The 18,020-nt window shown below is 36.6% G+C and overlaps 2 protein-coding genes across 4 annotated transcripts in view; one reads left to right on the plus strand and one right to left on the minus strand.

The window, feature by feature from the left end:
* Positions 1-1,143: 1,143 nt before the first annotated feature.
* Positions 1,144-16,643, minus strand: nek4 (NIMA-related kinase 4). 2 transcript variants are annotated; one of them, XM_088636160.1, is made up of 16 exons: positions 14,326-16,643; positions 12,277-12,543; positions 11,809-12,006; positions 11,379-11,486; positions 11,048-11,202; positions 10,627-10,756; positions 8,143-8,574; positions 7,780-7,833; positions 7,007-7,147; positions 6,763-6,915; positions 5,798-5,864; positions 5,112-5,224; positions 4,735-4,829; positions 3,923-4,128; positions 3,443-3,576; positions 1,144-2,568 (listed from the first exon to the last, which is right to left on the minus strand). In XM_088636160.1, the coding sequence occupies exons 1-16, from the start codon at positions 14,410-14,412 to the stop codon at positions 2,470-2,472; spliced, it is 2,439 nt and encodes an 812-aa protein (XP_088492286.1). In that variant the 5' UTR covers positions 14,413-16,643; the 3' UTR covers positions 1,144-2,469. The 2 variants fall into 2 exon arrangements, with proteins under 2 accessions (XP_088492286.1, XP_088492285.1); XM_088636159.1 differs by having other exon boundaries at positions 5,112-5,227.
* Positions 16,644-16,775: 132 nt separating this feature from the next.
* camk1b (calcium/calmodulin-dependent protein kinase Ib) overlaps positions 16,776-18,020 on the plus strand; it is a 93,194-nt gene continuing 91,949 nt past the window's right edge. Inside the window, exon 1 of one of the 2 annotated variants that reach the window (XM_088636162.1) lies at positions 16,776-16,918. The gene's annotated coding sequence lies outside the window, so the exon portion shown is untranslated. The remainder of the gene's footprint in view (positions 16,919-18,020) is intronic. The other variant, XM_088636163.1, reaches the window with a different exon arrangement.

Genomic DNA, 18,020 nt, shown 5'->3' on the forward strand with positions numbered 1-18,020 from the left:
AATACAGCATCATTTTGGCCTAGAGCCTAACGTGGCAGACACTTAGCATGGGGTAGGATACATGCTGGGTGGGAAGCCAGTCCAATGTTACACAACACGTGGGGGTCACTTTTAGAGACATCAGTTAACCTAAACTGCTTCTCTTTTGCTGGAAGCCAAAGAGGGAGAGAATGTACAATCTCGACTCAGAAGGTGCCCCAGTCCAGCTTTGAACCCTGAAACCAAGAGCTACGTGACAGCAGCGCTGTTTTACGACTTTGTGCAGGAGCCTCAGTAAATCCAGACAGAAAGTATAACAAAGTATTTTCTCACATTAGTAGTAATTTAACTCCTCTTACCTCCATTATTTTACTTTAACTTAACATTTTATATTTTTTCCTTTTGAGTGATACAGTAGGTGTTTTGTAGTAATCCTACATAAGGTTTTTTGAACATGTGGATTTTTATTAAATAACTTTAAAGATGAGTGATTTCATATATATTTCCCACCATTAAATTGTTTTTTTCACAATGTCTCAATGAAACCCAAGCACGGTCTTACAGTATAAAGTTAATAAAGTCTCTGAAAATCTGGAGTGGCTGAAACTGGGGATTATAACATTTGAAAAGGAGTTCTTAAACTGTTGGGGTACCTGTTTTGTATAGTGTGATATGTGTGTGTAAAAGGGTCATTCTTAATTTGGTTAATTTCTGTGCATGTTGAAGAAAAGAGGCATGTGGAATGTTTGCAGAGAGAGTTTGTGACATTTCAGAGCAATTGAAGAGTGGAAAATGCTCCATGTTAAAAATACTGTTGTATTATGTACCATGTATGACAATCTTAGATCTAAATACATGCTCGAGAGTTTTTCTTTCTTAAACACAACATTTATCATGACTCAAAAGGATGTTCTTAGGCATAAAGACGCTGCTTGAAATATGCTTCTGTTCAGAGCATAGCAGGAGAACATACAGTTGTATCCGTTTTGCTCTCGGGAAATGTCACATCCACAATTATTTCAAAACAACTCATTTCAAAATTTCTCTGAGCTGTTCTTTCATACTATTAAAGCGTTTAGGAAATGCACATTAATGCAAGCTATCAGATACAGGTATTTTTATGTGTGGGGAAAAAAAACAATTGAGGAAATTAAGCAAAGCAAATTGTTTTTGTTCCTACAACTTTATTAATTGCAACCATTATACAAATAAAGAAACAACCAAGTGTAAAAAGATCTGCATTACAGTCAATATTCACGTATGAAAAAATAAGTTCAGAAATACAGATGGACTAGTTTATCTGCTGTATCAATCTGTAGTATACATCCAGAATCCACTTCTCCAGAATCCAGAAAGCATCTGCTGTCTCATAAATGCATACCTAATGTTTTCGTAGCAGTCAAAAAAGTGGTGAAACATTAAATTTCCAGATTATTATAAAAATGCTACACATACTCCACAATTATTCACAGTATATCAGATGTCAGAGAAATTTATTAAGAGAGGAAATTTGGTGCACTATTTGAAATACTGTATCAATTCATTTTTCCACTTGCCTGTATAGATACAGGCAATGATTTACTGTATTTTTAGATGTTTTAATAATATTCTTTGTATCTTAGAGTCATTCTTGTGTTGCTTTTGGTTTGATATTTACAAAGTTTAAAGTGAGAATTCTTATCCACCTCTCAGTGAGTGATATACAGTACCTTGTGTAGTGTGAAAGAAAAACTACTCTAAGAACAATTCTAAAGACAGGGTCCAAGTCCGGAGCTGTATCAGAGTGGGTTGGCTGCAGAAGAGCAATTAAAGTTGAGGTTAATTACATACAAAAGTTTCAGCATGTCCTTACCCTTTACTAGTTCCTTTGCATATAAAAGAGGGTTATCTCTCAGATCTCTCTTGGAGCATATCCAGTTCTCTAAGAGGTATTCATTAAATTTATATTTATTTTAAAATAAGAGTACAGAAAATATTACATCCATGATCCTGACAGGTATTGGGGAAATATAACCTCAATACATAATTATAAAAGATATAGATGTGAACAGTCCAAAAATAGCTGTATGTGGAATTAATATAGTTTCTAACAAAATATTGAAAGGAATACTAAGCTATGAAAAAGACTGACCTTAGTTTTGCTGCTAAGCTTCAGGTGAGATCAAACAGTAGCAACAATATGTTGCATGAATTTAAACGAATTTCTAATTATCTCTAATAATTTTAATTTTATAAACATGTTTTCAGAAATGTATTTTCTACTTAAAATAATAATTAATCTACATTAATAAATATACACCAAACCATTGCAAGTCTTCAGCACAATGAGTACTGCTTAACTGAATACAGCCTCTATATTGATAAAACCACATCTTCATCCACAGTGTATTTCAAGGTCTTTTTCCAGCACCATGCAAACTAACAGACACGTTTCCCTTCCTTATTATTGTTATTATAATTATTCCTTATTATTGTGTTATACAAAAAACATCACTCTTTAAAAATGACATCTTCGAAGAACTTGAGCTGTCGAACCATCACAGCATACTGTTTATACTTGTCTTCTCCCATCTGCTCCCGGAGGTGCAGCTGAAGAAAGAAAGAACACATAAACTGCTACCACAAGGCACTTCTACACATGCCACTAGGAATTTTAACAGAAGTACAGAATGCCTGTCTGAATATATTACGTTTAGAATTTAAGGTAAACACTGCATAAAAAATCCTTTCTACTGTTTTTTCTTGTTCATGGCTTTTGAACTAAATGGGTATGAAAACATTAGAACATAACATACAAAAGGCTGCAATAAAGAAAGGGCATTGTTTAGTAGTTTAGTAGCTATATTGATAGAAAATTTCATCCAGTTCTAGAATTGTATATACTTGGATCATATTTTCTTTCTGTTCTAGAATGAAAAAATAGCACCTTTAATTAGTACATACATGACAATCCCTTGAGGTCAGGAATCATCCATGTCGCAGTTCTTTGTTTTCTTTCTAAAATCGTTTTTGTGGTGTGGTGACCAAAATGGTGCACACTATTCTTATGGAACACCACTGCTTACATGTACAAAGAGGTTATTCCATAAGATGATGCATGGTTTCCTGCTCATTAACTAGTTCTCATATATTACCTTTACATATGGCTTTTAATTTTTTAACCTCTTTGCTATATTTCTTCCTAGTATCATCATACAGAAAGTGACTTGCATCTGTGTCTGCATTAAGTGGTCTATATCATCCACCAACTGGTCTGCACAAATACATCTCAGTTTTGCATTTTAGGCCACATAGTTCTAAATGGCCTGTACACTCTGTACCTCAGATCAGTAGTTTGCAGGAGACTGTTAAATAGTTTCACCCCTTGACCATTTTTTCCTTAATTCATAAATCTGTTGAACAGATCCTTATCTTTGTTACTGTTTACAGCTGTAATCTATGTAGTTTAATTACATTTACTTGCCTCTCTCTTAACTTCATCGTCCTCTTCCATAATATCAAGGACTTTGTCTAGCAGTTTTACTCCCAGCCCCTTTACCGCATCAGTCCTGAGACACTCAATCACTCTTTTGATCTTAGCAGGTCCAGAGGTAGAATCTTAGAATGAAAACAAAAAATAATAATATTACAAGTTTTAAAAAATGTAACTTTTTTACTTTCAAATTACTCTTTTCATATTCACCAACTGTAAAAGCACTTCATTAGCAGAGAATGTTCCTAAACATTTATTTATTAAATTTGTTATTAACATTAAAAACAGAATGAAATGACATACAAGATGTTGCACAGTGATTCAATTGTAAACATTCAGTTAGGCCAGTAAGCATGTCATACCACTTTTAACATATCTTGCATGAACTGTACCTTTTCGTAGATTAAACTGTTGAACAATATCGTCCTTACGCTGCTACACAATACTTGGAAGTGAAAAGCAGAACCAGACCTGTAGGAAATTCTCTGAAGTAGAAATTTTCTTGCTCCTCTTTTGCTTTTCCATGCAGTATGAGTGTGTCTCTGTATTTCCTGTTGAGTTTGAATTCACGCAGTGGTATGGGATGTTCGTGTACACAGCCAGTATCTCTGGAATCCATTCTTAATGTCTGGGTCATTAGTTGTACAAGATCCTGCATCTCACTGGAGTCACTCTTTCTAAAATATAACATAAACAATCTAACAATGATACCAAGTTTAAGAAGAAAGCATCAATGTGTTTCAGTTCAGACAGAGGAGTGGTGAAATCTAAAAAACATTTACATTGAAGGCACTAAGTAAGATTAGGCCAGTACTTGCAGATTAATAAACACAGCTGCACAGCTCCAATCATTTAAAAACTACAATCCAGCAGATTTTACAGAGTATGTTCAAATCAAATGCCTAAAAACATATTAATATTATTATTAATAATAATAATGTGATTAAAAGCTCAAGTAGAATGAAATGTACCAATGGTCTCAGTAATGAAAATTAAAAAAAAAACGTAATTTGTAGTTGCTAAATTTTGGTTCCATAAATCATAAATCATTTTAATGTTCAAATCAGTTTTGTTATCACCATCTTGTAAGAAATGGATATTCATGTCTCCATAAACCAGAAAAGATTGATCAGAGAAAAGGGTGATGTGTCAATGTCAAGTCAATTAGTGTAAAATGGGATAACAAATTAATATGTGTTACCAAACCTCTTACTCCAGTGGCATTTGGAAAGATAACTGAAGGCGGTTTCCGTGGTCCAGTTCTTTGTACAGGACAAACTTACCCCTCTCTGCAGTCTCCCTCTAAACGCTCTGTGGAGCTGGTGGAAGAACTGCACTCGTCTTCATCAGAATGGCACTGGGCTAACCTACTCTGGGGCTGGGGAAAGAGCAGACATTTTCCTCCTCACTAACTCACACTGAGAGCCACTCTCAGTCTTGCAAAGAGGTACCGAGTAGTACAGTACATAACTTACAAAAGAACATACTGGAACTATGTTTTTCTCTTGTTGGAAACCTACAAAAATATTTTGCACAGTAGATAACAACAACAGCAATAACAATAAGAATAATAAACTTCATTTTATATAGCACCTTTAGAGGTGGCTTCTCAAAGAGATCAAAAAGATGTTTTTGATGCAACAGGACAGGGCTGACTTACCTTCTGCACCTTGGTAACAATATCTGTTGCAGAAGAGCTGCCTGCTACACTATGACCGATTGGATGCTTGTTCTCAGTGACTGTGCTGCATGAGGCCCTTCTGGATGCCGGAACTGCTTCAAGAATAAACATGGTCTCTTTAATTCATTTACAAAATACAAACCTATCAGTATCAGGGAAGAATTTCTTTAGAAAATGTTTGAAATTGCATGCCAATTAGTTTTACTGCCCTTATACCTTTTTCAAAACATGTCTTTAATAAGGTTGTGGGGTGTTCCAGACCCAAAATGAGACAGATGTGCAGAATAATGGTTGGGGGTTTGGCCTTGTAACGAGTCGTGGGTTTAAATCCTAGATGTGGCACTGTTGGGTCCCCTTATAAAATGTACAAATAGGTACAAATAGGGGTTGGTTTGGATAAAAACATCAACTAAATAATTAAACAATCATAAATTATTTGTCCTACAGGAGTCATAATCCAGTAGTTGACACAGAATAGAGAATAGTGTAAAAAGAAAATTATTGAGGCAACTGTACAACTGTTTCTGATTTTCTATATAAAATCAAGAGAAAATTTAGATATTGTAACATGTTTAATGAGTGTTTGTTTAATGTGATCTAAAACATTTTAACGCTGTGGTCAGCTTTACACTGTAGTTTAAATTCTGGGTCTACAGCATCTTTACCAGAGTGGGAGATCCCTTCTTGGGACTGTTTGAGTCTTCTCCTTTCTCTAGCAGACAGTGGGCGATCCTTAACCAAGCATTTCAGAAATAACATGTTGATTAATATGAAGAATGAATAGTCTTGATTGCAGCACTAAGTATTAAATAAAACAAATAAACATGGAAAATACTTTGCATAAAGCAGCATAAATAAATTCTGTTTACATTATGGGCTTAGCAAATTTCAGGACAACTTACAATAAACATCTATGAAATTTACGTTAGAAAAGCAAAAGATGAGCTGCAGAACTCTGGATAAGTGGGAGTGGATAGGTTTAGCAGGGAGTATGGCCAAGAGGGAGCTACAATAGTCTAGGCAAGACAGTACCAGGGAATAATTCAATTCAAAATACTTTATTTGTCTCCAAGGGGTTCAATTTAAAGACTGAATTATGCAAATGTTGCTAAAGAAGAAGCAGCAGGATGATCCTGGAGGAGAAATGAGCTGGGAATAGAAGAAATGAGCTGGGAATAGGAGAGAAATAGATGAAGAGTGACACCAAGGGAGGGACAGAGCAAGAGAAATAGAGAGGATCACAGAGTTGAGGACAGAAAAAACAAGATCAGACTTTGACAGTCTGGGCTTGAGATAGTGTGCTTCTAGGAAGAGATGGCTGTGAGACAGGCAGAGATGCAGGAGGAGACCTGGGCATCAAAGGAGAGAAGAGAGATAAAACGTTAAGAACTGTCAGCATAAAAGTGAGACAAAAAGTTGTTTGAAGAGACAGAGTCCTGAGGGACTACAGAGACAACATTCTTTTTTGTACAAACAAAAAAAAAGGAAAACAAATTGTGAGATACTTCTCTATGTCAGGTCAAACAAGATGATTACACTGGACCCCAATAATCTCTTCTAAAACCCTCCAAACATTCTTGAATTCACACAGAAGCATACAAATTATGTAACAGCTGTAACAAGAGCTGACCTGTGACACAGCTACTGGACTGTCACTGGAGCTGCAAAGATGAGAACATAGTCCATGTTTTGGGTTTTCCATATTTCCTTGACTCTTCTTGACATCTGACAGGTCAGTGCTTCTAGGGGGAGATGGCAAAGGCCTGGGTGGGACAGCTTTAAACTAAAGAAAGAGGAAATTTCAAAATGTGACACAGAAATATACTAGTCTAAAAAACTGATGTTGAAATGGGTAGAAGGAAAATTATATCAACCTGGTCTTTGCTCTCCTGAGCCTTCTCTCTGTTCCTTTGTCGGCGCTGGCGGGAGAGTGATGGCTCGGAGGTTGAAGAGTGAGGCTGCAGCTGAGGAGCACCCTGACCTGGAGGAGGGGGGGCACCCTCATGGGAGAGCTCCTTAATTTAGGAAAGAGAAAAAAGAAACAAGAAGAAATAAAAAAGAAAAGGAAATCAAAACACTTTCCAGGAAAGATACACAACAGCAAAGAAAACATAAATTTCTGTAGATGCCAGTTTTATGAGAAATGGAGGAGTAAGGTCACAAACTATTCACTCTCTTATCGATGCTGTAAGTGCAGATGTACTGTTTTAACAGGCCATTAGAACATTAGAATAGAAAAATGGTCAATATAGAATCTGTCACCATGATAAAGTTCTGGGACCTGAGAGAATTCCAATGTTTTGGGAAAACAAAAACTAGTGATTATGAGGACAAAATATTTTAAACAGGAATTAAAATAACATTAAGACAATAGATAAGTTATATTTTATTTATTGCTTTTTAAACTACCAACATTATTTGCTGGTGTTGCACATCATAATTAGACTAAATAACTTCTTGATTTACACAATAAACAAGTGGGCCCTTTTTCTAAAGGAAATTATACATAAACTCAAAGAAGCAAATATTGATCCCTGGAGTAATGTTAGAAGACCTGACCAGAGAAATATGTCGGATTTCCAGAAAAAGGAATTTTCTACATCTTTACTTTAAGCTCTAAGCCAAGGTATGAATGCAAAAGTCCTACCGGTATTATAACAGGGACAAAAGGCTCAAGAAGCTTTTCTGTGTCCAAGGTTTCCTTGAAGAATAAGACAGGACTACTTTCAATCTTTTCCAAAGCAAATATTCTATGAATATGTAAGCAATTCAGTCAAAACATAATAAAAACATGAAAGTATGAAGATTATTTTCTAAAAATAAAGATAGATTTGTATACTGATTGTAACAAAAACATTAAATTTAAATAGATATTATATAAGGTAAAATATATGCTATTATAACATTATGCTAAACATTCAGTAATGAGAACTGAAATAGTATAGAAATAGCTACAGAGAACTGAAAATTAAATTTTAAGTTTAAGTTTAAGTTTTATCCCAGTTCTAACCTTCAGTTCAGGTAAGTTATTTTTCATACTGATGCTTTGAAGAAGCTTCAATGTGTTGTCTTTGTCAGTCATATCATCAGTCCAGTCCGGATGGTTGACAGGAAGTGTTGTTTTGTTTGCTGTCTTTAGAACCTGCTGGGGCTGAGCATCTTGAGCTGCAGAGCCATTCGACAGCCTCTTTAACTCTTCACTGCCACTGCCACCTGAGAGCTCTTTCAGGCATGTATCAGGTGTCAGCAGCTCTCCTTTCTTATTCTTTCTTTCTTCGCTTGGCTTGACATCAATATCAATTCCGCTAATGGTAGCTAATGACAGTCCTGTACTGTGGAAAATATCTTGGCCAAGGGCCTGCTGAGGAAATGGTTTTGGGCAAGGTTGTACTCCTGAGGCAGTGGTGCTTTCCTTGTTTAGCCGTGAACAGCTTTCTTTCTTCTGCAAAAAGAGATATTTTCACACAACCAAAGAAACATTGCAGTTGAATGAGCACCAAGTTCAACAATTTCCAAATGAACCAACAGATTATTGTGTAAGAAACAAATCTAATTTCCTGATCATTAACTCAAACCAGTATTATCTGTTTAGTATACTTTAAAAACAATGTATTTCTTAATGTAAACCCTACCATGCTCATTAGCAACATAAAAATTTCACATTTCAATTTTCATCGGAGAGAATTTGAAATTTGTTTTATTATTACAGCGCAGTCTGTATGTATTTGGACAGTGGCACAATTTTTGTTGTTTTACCTCTGTACTCCAGCACATTGGATTTGAAATGAACCATTCGAGGGTTCACAGCCCTATTTATACATATCACTCCAATTCTAGTAACTGGACAATTGGCTGGTCAGTTGTTTCTTGGCCAGCTGTGTGTCACTGCATCGTTATTTCATGCACAAGAGAGCTAACAAAGGGTCCAGAGTTGATTCTAGATGTGGGATTGGTATCTGGAGTCTGTTGCTGTTGTCTCTCGACATAAGGAACAAAGAAGTGTCAATGCCAGTAAAGCGGGCTATCATGAGGCTGGAAAATCAGAATAAATCAATCAGAGACATAGCCAAAACATGAGGTGTGACAAAATCAACTGTTTGGTACATTGTTAAAAAGCAAGAGCGCATTGGTGAGCGGAGCAATAGCAAATGGCCTGGTAGACCATGGAAGACCACAGTAGTGAAGAAAAACCCCCTTTTGACTGTTGAACAGATCAGGAACACTCTCCAGGATGTAGGCATAGATGTGTCAATGACTACCATAAAGAGAATAATACACCAGCATAACCTCAGAGGGTTCAGCACAAGATGCAAACCACTGGTAAGCCTCAAGAACAGGAAGGTCAGGTTACAGTTTGCTAAAAAGTACTCAAAAGAGCCTGTAGAGTTCTGGGACAAAGTCTTATGGACAGATGAGATTAAGATTAACCTGTACCAGAGTGATGGAAAGAGGAAAGTGTGGAAAAAAAGGAACTGCTCATGATCCTAAGCATACCACCTCCTCTGTAGATAGATAAGACTTTATTGATCCCGAAGGGAAATTGAGGTAAAACATGGTGGAGGTAGTGTCATGGATTGGGCATTTATGGCTGCCAGTGGAACTGGCTCACTTGTCTTTACTGATGATGTGTCTGTCGATGGAAGCAGCATGATGAATTCTGAAGTGTACAGAACCATCTTATCAGCTCAGATCCAACAAAAAGCCTCAAAACCCATTGGACGGCACTTCACCTTGTAGCAGAACAATGACCCTAAACATACTGCTAAAGCAACTATGGAGTTTTTCAGGGCCAAAAAGTGGAATGTTCTTGACTGGCCAAATCCATCACCCGACCTGAATCCCATTGAGCATGTATTTCACTTACTGAAGACAAGACTGAAGAAAAAAAGTTCCCAAAACAAGCAGGAACTGAAAACGGCGGCATGACAGGTCTGGCAGAGCATCACCTGGGAAGATACCCAGCTTCTGGTTAAGTCTATGGGTCACAGGCTTGAGGCAGTCATCGACTGCAAAGGATCTGCAACCAAGTACTAAACATGACAATTTTATTTAAGGTTATGTTAATATGTCCAATTATTTTTGGTCCCCTGAAATGGGGGGAATATGTATAAAAAGGGCTGTGATTGCACTTTAACCACATAGTCATTGTTTCATCACAAATCCAATGTGCTGGAGTACAAAGCCAAAACAACAAACATTTTGTCACTGTCCAAGTACTTACGGACTGCACTGTATATAGTGCTTTTCTGGACACTCCATTCAAGTGCTTTACAGATAATTGGGACTCCCTTCACTACCACCAATGTGCAGCATTCACCTGGATGATGTGATGGCAGGTTTACTTTTAAATGAGTAAAAATTCAATATTAGTATTATTACACATGCACAAATATATTTTTATCTTTTGGCATAAAACCTAATAATATCATTCACTTTAATCCTGAAGTAAATCACTCTACAGTGCTGTGCAGCAGAATTAAAGCCTCAGACTCACCATCACTTTCCTCTTGTTGGGCTCAGGGGGTCGCTGATGTAGGCTGTCTTGGTTTAAATGTGTAGAAGCCACTGAAGCTGCATTACTGGGCCTACAATTTGAAACTTTTTTCCTGGATTTAGCAGTTTTTCTTAAAAAAATGTAAAAATAATAAAATGTTTAATAACTCCAAATCTAATTTCCATGAAGCAGAAAAATCTGAATTTTTTTTGAAGAAACTGGGGAACAAAAAACAGTTCTAGTAACAGTTTCAGGCACATCTGGTGTGCATAATATACAGTAATATATTATTCTTATATTACAATTGACCTTATGCAATTGGAATTAAGCAACTTCTATTAAATAAAGAGCACAAAGTTTAAGATTTTTTGCATAGTTATGCTTACACATAGAAGTGGAACTATAAAGTGAAAATACATACTCCTTTGTGGCTTCTAAAAACACAGAAATTTGGTGCTTTATGTAAGGCTGTCTCAGAATATGTTTCACTTCTGGTCGGTCCTCAGGTCTTTTATTGAGCATGCTCCTTATTATCTCCCCAAGCTGAGGATTGTACTCTTTTGGCATCGGTGGAAGCTTAAAAAAATCAAATGTTTTTTTAATAAATACAAAATATTGAATTTCAATAAATCTTCATTGCCAGGTGTAACCTGTTTTTGGCTATACTTCAGTTGGAATGCCCATTTCTTTAAAGTTACTTGTTGTCTTTTGTAACATGTTCAGTGCACATAAGAAGACATTTGAGGTCTCACCTTTCCTTCTACAATACGATAAACTAAAGAGTTCATATCCTTGGCATTAAAAGCATGCTTCAGTGTGGCCATTTCATACACACAGCAGCCTAGAGCCCAGACATCTGACTGGAGAGAGAGAAAGAATAAGAAGCAGCAGATTAAGTAAATTGAAGTGAACTCATCAGGGCCAGCGAGTGAGCCATTTGTAGAATTCTACACAATGATGGACACCACTCATGCATTTCAAATATATTTGTGAAATACAGTGATGATCTAACCAACTGTTTCTGCCAGAATAAACTGGGGTGGTTAGCTTTGGGCTAAACTAAGTGGATTATCTAAAAATATAAATATGAATTTGAAAGAAAAGATGTAGCTCTTAAGATTTCAAATGCTGAGCGTTGAAAGGTTTACTGTAAGCAAACAAGTATTCTCCAGCTGTCTTTACCTTGTAGTTGTATGGTTTGTTAGAGAACAGCTCTGGGCTCATGTAATACGGTGTGCCGATGAGCGTGCTGGCCATGTCATTCTGATTTTCCAGAACCCTGGCGATCCCCAGGTCTCCAACTTTGATTATATTTGTTTTTGTCAGGAAGATGTTCTGAGTTTTCAGGTCCCGATGCAAGATGTGTTTCTCATGCAAATACTTCAGGTATATATGAACAAAAGAAAAAAAAAACTACAATAAAAATACCCATTTAAAATACAGGTTCCAATATTTCCCCATTTCTAATACGACTTCATATAAGTTTTAAATTAAGGTAATTCTGCATGGCTTATTTAGGTAAAAATCAATTTCTTCGTTAAAGGTCCTATCCAAATTTCCCATCTTTCTTTTGAAGCGACTCTTAACAGAGCAGGGATCTCAGCAGCTACATGTTGACAAGAATGCAGTTGCTGATTCAAAGGCCATTACCTGTAATGCCATTGCAATCTGGACAAACCACTCCACAACCTGTCTTTCAGTGAGGAGCCTGCCCTTCTGCTCCTTCAGCCTATGATAGAGGTCTCCTCCCTCACAGAAGCCCATGGCGATGTACAGCTGGCAGTCTTCTCCCTCCCATGATTCCCTGTAAGTTACAATGTTGGGGTGGCGGAGCTGTGACAGCAGCTGGGCCTCCTGCTCTGCAGCCTTACGCTCACGCTTGGATGAGTTCCTCAGGTTCAGCTTCTTAATGACGTACTGTGATCACAAGAACAGCAGCAATTAGAGGAACATCAGAATATCTTAAGAGGTTCTAGAGCATCATTAGACCCATCTAGCTCATTTGGTTGCAAGTTGTGGATTGATCCCAAGATCTTATTTGACCATTCCTTGTTTTGCATTCTCACAATCCTGAATCCAATGAACTTCCCTTTGTCTCCTCTTGTTCATGTTTCACTGTAGATTCAGGTCCACTGAGTTACCACATGGCAACTCAAGGTTTTGTTTGAGGATAATGAATATTTGAAAAAAAGTCCCTTCCCTAGTCCTAGATTCTTCTTTTAAGCCCAGGAATGTATCAAGTTCTTACACACTATTTTATATGTAGTCTTGTAAGTGTGTTATACAATTTTAACATAAAATCTATTCAAGTAGGTAGTCGCGTCAGCATGCGTAGGCTGCAGAGGAACAGGTAAAGGTTTATCACATGCTGAAAGGAAAAAATGAAATGACATTTTGGCTATGGAGCCTCTTCAGTTTCTTCTGCCTTCTTTTTCTATTTATATTTTAAGCTTTTAACTTTATATCCTAACATCCCGTTTGCTTTTTAACTATTGTTTCCCTAGAGTCGTGATGATATAAATGATGTCAGCATAAATACTTCAGTCTTTTTCACATATAGCTTCTTCAAGCTTAGTGCTTCCCATCTTCTATTTGTAGGTTTTTTTTACCTTCTTGCATGTTAATCTTGTTTACACTAAATGTAATCAGCTAGGTGATTTGAATTTTCTGTTAGTAGTTCTGACTTTTGTGTTAGTAGAGTTGTTAACAGCCTATGAATAATATATTGTTTTTCTAGGTACAATTGGTAGAATACCATCAGGAGATTCGTCAGTAGCTCGAACACGTCCGCCTTCATGATGCTAATGCTAGTTGTCTTTCCTTAGCTTGAGGCATGTTGCCGATTTTAACTTTAGTAAAACTGTTACATTGTTACCGATTTTTACTACATATTTCAGACTTGGAAATGTTTATGAACCCCACAAAAATATTCGTGCAATGATCATTTTATTTTTAAATCTAGATTTAAATTTGATAGTTGTAATATTCACGTTTAATGCATGTAATCCTTGAATTATTTCTTTCATGACCTGTCACATAGTGTAATGATATTATTCAGTGGCATCTTCTCAACCAAAGAAAACTCACACTCACAAACACAGTGAACATGTTTTCACAGTGAAACATCTCGATTTTATCTAGACTATTATGTACAGTATTTTCTGCCTTTTGAAGTAGTGCACTCAATGTACGTATATCATCTAGCGACACTTGGTGAAGTAGATACGAATTTTATTTAAATGTTTCACATATTCTTACATGCAATGTATTGTTAGATAATTAAATACCTCACTGCAAAGTTTAGGTAAATAGGTTGATTTATAACTGGTTTGAGAAAAGCCGTTTATCACTTATCGACATTTAATTAGCGATACTGATGAAACTCAGTGTACAGGCAAGGTCTCTAAAAAAATCCCAATACGCGTTTGAAAGCGCTTACTACCGCATTTCAAATTGCAAATCTACAAAGTTTATTATTTCAATCAAATAACTTAGCAAAGACCAACCTTACGAAGTTTAAATTTAAGTAACATAATTTGGGCAAGGTTGTCTGAACTAAATGATCGGTTATTTTCATACACACTGAACCATTCTACAGCTAACGAGGTGGGAAATACATCAGTCCTACAACAAAAACGAAGTATCAGCTTCTTGAAAAATACAGTTTTTAAGACATAACATTTTTCCTGTTTGTTTTACCTGTTTTCCATCGACTTTGTGCCTGACCAGAGTCACCTCCCCGTAGCTCCCCTTGCCCACCACTCTGATGAAGGAATAGTTCTCCATGCTGCGGCATCAGGCGGCCTGATTTCGCCCTAAGGGAAAAATGCTTTCCTACCCGGATATCTGCAATTCCTCATTATTTAATAAGAAATGACATTATGGAGACCCTGGACCAGTCCCATCTACAACAGGAAATCATCCACGGCTTTCTCGTCACCAGGCAACCACCGCCGACTCCACCACAGACTGCCGCACGGCCAAAGAGAGTGGTTGCCTAAAACATTCTGAGAAACGAGGAGCCCCATCTACTGTTTAAAAGGAGAACAGCAGGACTTTGAAAAATGATCAGTTATTTTTTGAAACATATGTCAATACACCTGGACACTGAACATAGACGTTTTGCAGACAAATAAAATTGCAGTATACGACTCAGTGCACAGCCACGAATACCAACCAGTGTGTGAGATATTTAAGTACAGAGACTACAGTGTGGTACTACTGCATCCAGAGAGCAGAAAAATGAAAGACAAACTGAATATATTAAATAACTTTACGGTTTCAAAAGGTGTTTGATAAGCTTCCAAATAAATAATTATTTCTCAAAATACAAGCAGTAAGCACTCAAGGAAAGATGTATGTCATAGATAAAACTGGCTAATTAATACAGGATAGAAAAGCACAAAGGAAACAAATGGGAATAAGAAATGCGTATTCAGATTAGGGTATTGCAGACAATTCCCAAACAAAAGGATTAGTAAACACTGTAGAAGATACAAAAAACTTAAAAATGTAGTTTAAATTAATCTGGCAGACAATTTTTGATGAAGAGGTCATGGGGTGATAGCAGTGGGAGAAGGGCAGTGGCCTGGGGTTGTGTTTGCTTCAGTTATGCAATAATGGCTAGTGTGTTTGTTAAGGCTTGGTGTTCTTGTTTCTTATGTGTGTCTGCTTCCCTCTCCTTTTCTGGTCTTCTGCCTTTCTAGCACAAACAGTACAACTGATGACAGTCATCACAGATTGAGTGACATTTTGTTTGCCAAGATACCCATTACTTATCACACAGAGTCAATAGTCAGAGGCTAAACACATCAATCATAATCATTAATTATCATCCCTATACTAAAATTCCTAGACTAAAAATTCCCCCTATATTGTTGTCACATTTAGATTAAGTGCATTGTTCTGCAATGTTAAAAAGCAAAAAAAAAACTCAATAGTCTTATCTTGTGCCTGCATCTGCCTTGCTCCTCGCATCTTTGTACATATAAATGGATTCACATGACATGAGTTGAAAACGTTTCGATCATGTTCAAATCAATTACAAAACTCATTCTCGTTTCTTACCGCTAGATGGTAACATTGATTTGAAATGAGAACGTTTGCAAGCTCGTTTGGTATTTAAGACCAAGTTATGTTTAAATAACACACTCAAACCTGTCTTGACCTTGATTAGAAATAAAACAATTCTCACTCTTTAAAATACAAACTATTAAAAAAAATTAAAATAGTTTAAAGATAGCTGAAAATGGTCTGGAAGAGTGTTATATTCTTTACATCAGATTCAAAAGCCACTCCAATTCAAAAGTAAGAATCCGCAGTATCGATTTTACGTAGATTTTATGGAAGGAACCTGTTAACATGACTTCAGAGAACCGAAACATCTGCATCGTTAAGTATGGCCATAGATGAATATCATCCACAGAGAATTGATCTTTCAGACCATTTGAGTTTATTTGACCCAGATGGAACCATGCCAGTTCTGAATAGCAGAGAGCCTAGTATCGATCCTTGTGGAACAGTGGATTTACCCAGCTCATACCCAGAAGCAAATCCGCCGAGGGAAATGAAAAGATAAAAACATATTTGAGATATTTAAACTGAAAAACAGGGATGCCGAACACTCTTTAACTGAGCACATAAAGTCCTGAAACAGGTAAATCAGTCTATACAAATCGAATGTCATTTATTCTGTTTAAAATATGAAAATGTTATTTTTTAGATTGTTAAACTAATACTTTGTAACATTTGTTATGTAAAATATTAACATACATTATACATTGGTGCTCGACAACTATGCCAAGACGTTTTTGAGGTTTCCATGTTTTTGAAAAAAAAAATTAGTGATGAGTGAAATTCATTCTTTCAAGAGTTTTCACATCACTTAAGCCTGATGTTGACTTAAGTCTTTTTTGGACGCTGTTATTCAACCTCCTCTGAAACCTGTACGTATAGCGTTCATAGCAAACTTTCACTGAGCACTACGCGAAGCTAAATTTGATATTTTGGGGCTCAATACACCCTGTACAAGAATGCGCTATTAAAATTCTAAACCCCATCTACCAATCACACGGCGCAACTGTTACCTGAGCTGCACGACGTGCTCAGCGATTAGTTAGTCCACTCGTTCTGGCGATGTAACCCCACCCATCTCCGCCGAAATGCTGACGTCAGGAGGGTGCTGGAAGCAGGAGTCCAGTTTTGCGCGAGAGGCTGAGAAACGCAGCGAAGAGCGAAACTGCGGAGATAAAAAGGGAAGGGGATAGAAGACTTCGAGCACTAGAAATTGTAGGTAGGTGCATTTTACAGTTTTGTGTCATCTGTAATATACGTTAAGTGTTATACCAAGCGAACCTGGGAAATTCAGTGTCGTATTGCACATCTTCGTTCAAGATTTATAAATAGAAAACATATGTGAGCGCTGCTGCAAGATAAGACAGCATCGAGGTGGTTTACGAAGCGCTTGTAAATGCATTTTAAATATGATGTTTTAGTACTTTGTTTATTTAACCTTTAAAAGTAAGCTTCTGTGGGCATTTGTTGACAGTCACGTTTAAGCTGATTGCTTACATATGATGTAAAATGTATTAACGTCCTGTCGTGGTGAAAGGACCGGTGGGTAAAACTAATGCTAAGGCATTTCAGCATAAATGTGATGACTGTCATAGTAAAATACGAGTCTTTTCATTTAATTTTGTTGAGGGGTGTGTACAATGAAGTCTTTATGCAATTTAACATATTGTCTGGTTATTGAGCCATCATTTCTACCTAAAACCATGCAAATAGAATTAGATAATGGTAGGTGGATTCACAAAAATACCATCTCAGATAAAAACGAGCGATTCTTTCTGCGTTTGATATTGGACATTAATACGTCTGCTAAGAGACAGGTAAATGAAAGACTGTACTCTGTTGAAAGACGGACACCAGCTTTAACGAGACGAAGTGTGAGATCTTGGCATCACGTTAATAAGTCTCGGATGCAGTGCTGTTACGAAGACGGCTCGATTAATTTGGATTAGACTGCATAATATAAAGGCACCAGATGCGTAAAGTAAATGTAAAATTAATTTTAAAAAGTTGGATACATTATAACTGTGTATTCCATATATATAAGTGTGTCCTCGTATGACAGTTAATTTAAGATTTAGGTCATTTTGACCTTATTAAAAAGAAAAATACATACTGGCTGGCACTGGTGAATAGATGACCCTATCGAACATGCTCTCTCTCAATGAAAGAGTGAAAAGGCACTCTAATATGGCGCTTTCATTTCATTACCATTCTAATATAGATCAGAAAAGGCTCCTGTGACTTTATGGCAATTATTAATATGTCAATAGGTTTCTAGAAACGTATACCTTTTCCAGGGAGCACAAGTGATGGTGGAATTT

Source organism: Lepisosteus platostomus, chromosome 6, assembly GCF_059453375.1.
Source record: "Lepisosteus platostomus isolate fLepPlt1 chromosome 6, fLepPlt1.hap1, whole genome shotgun sequence".
Taxonomy (NCBI): Eukaryota; Metazoa; Chordata; class Actinopteri; order Semionotiformes; family Lepisosteidae; genus Lepisosteus; species Lepisosteus platostomus.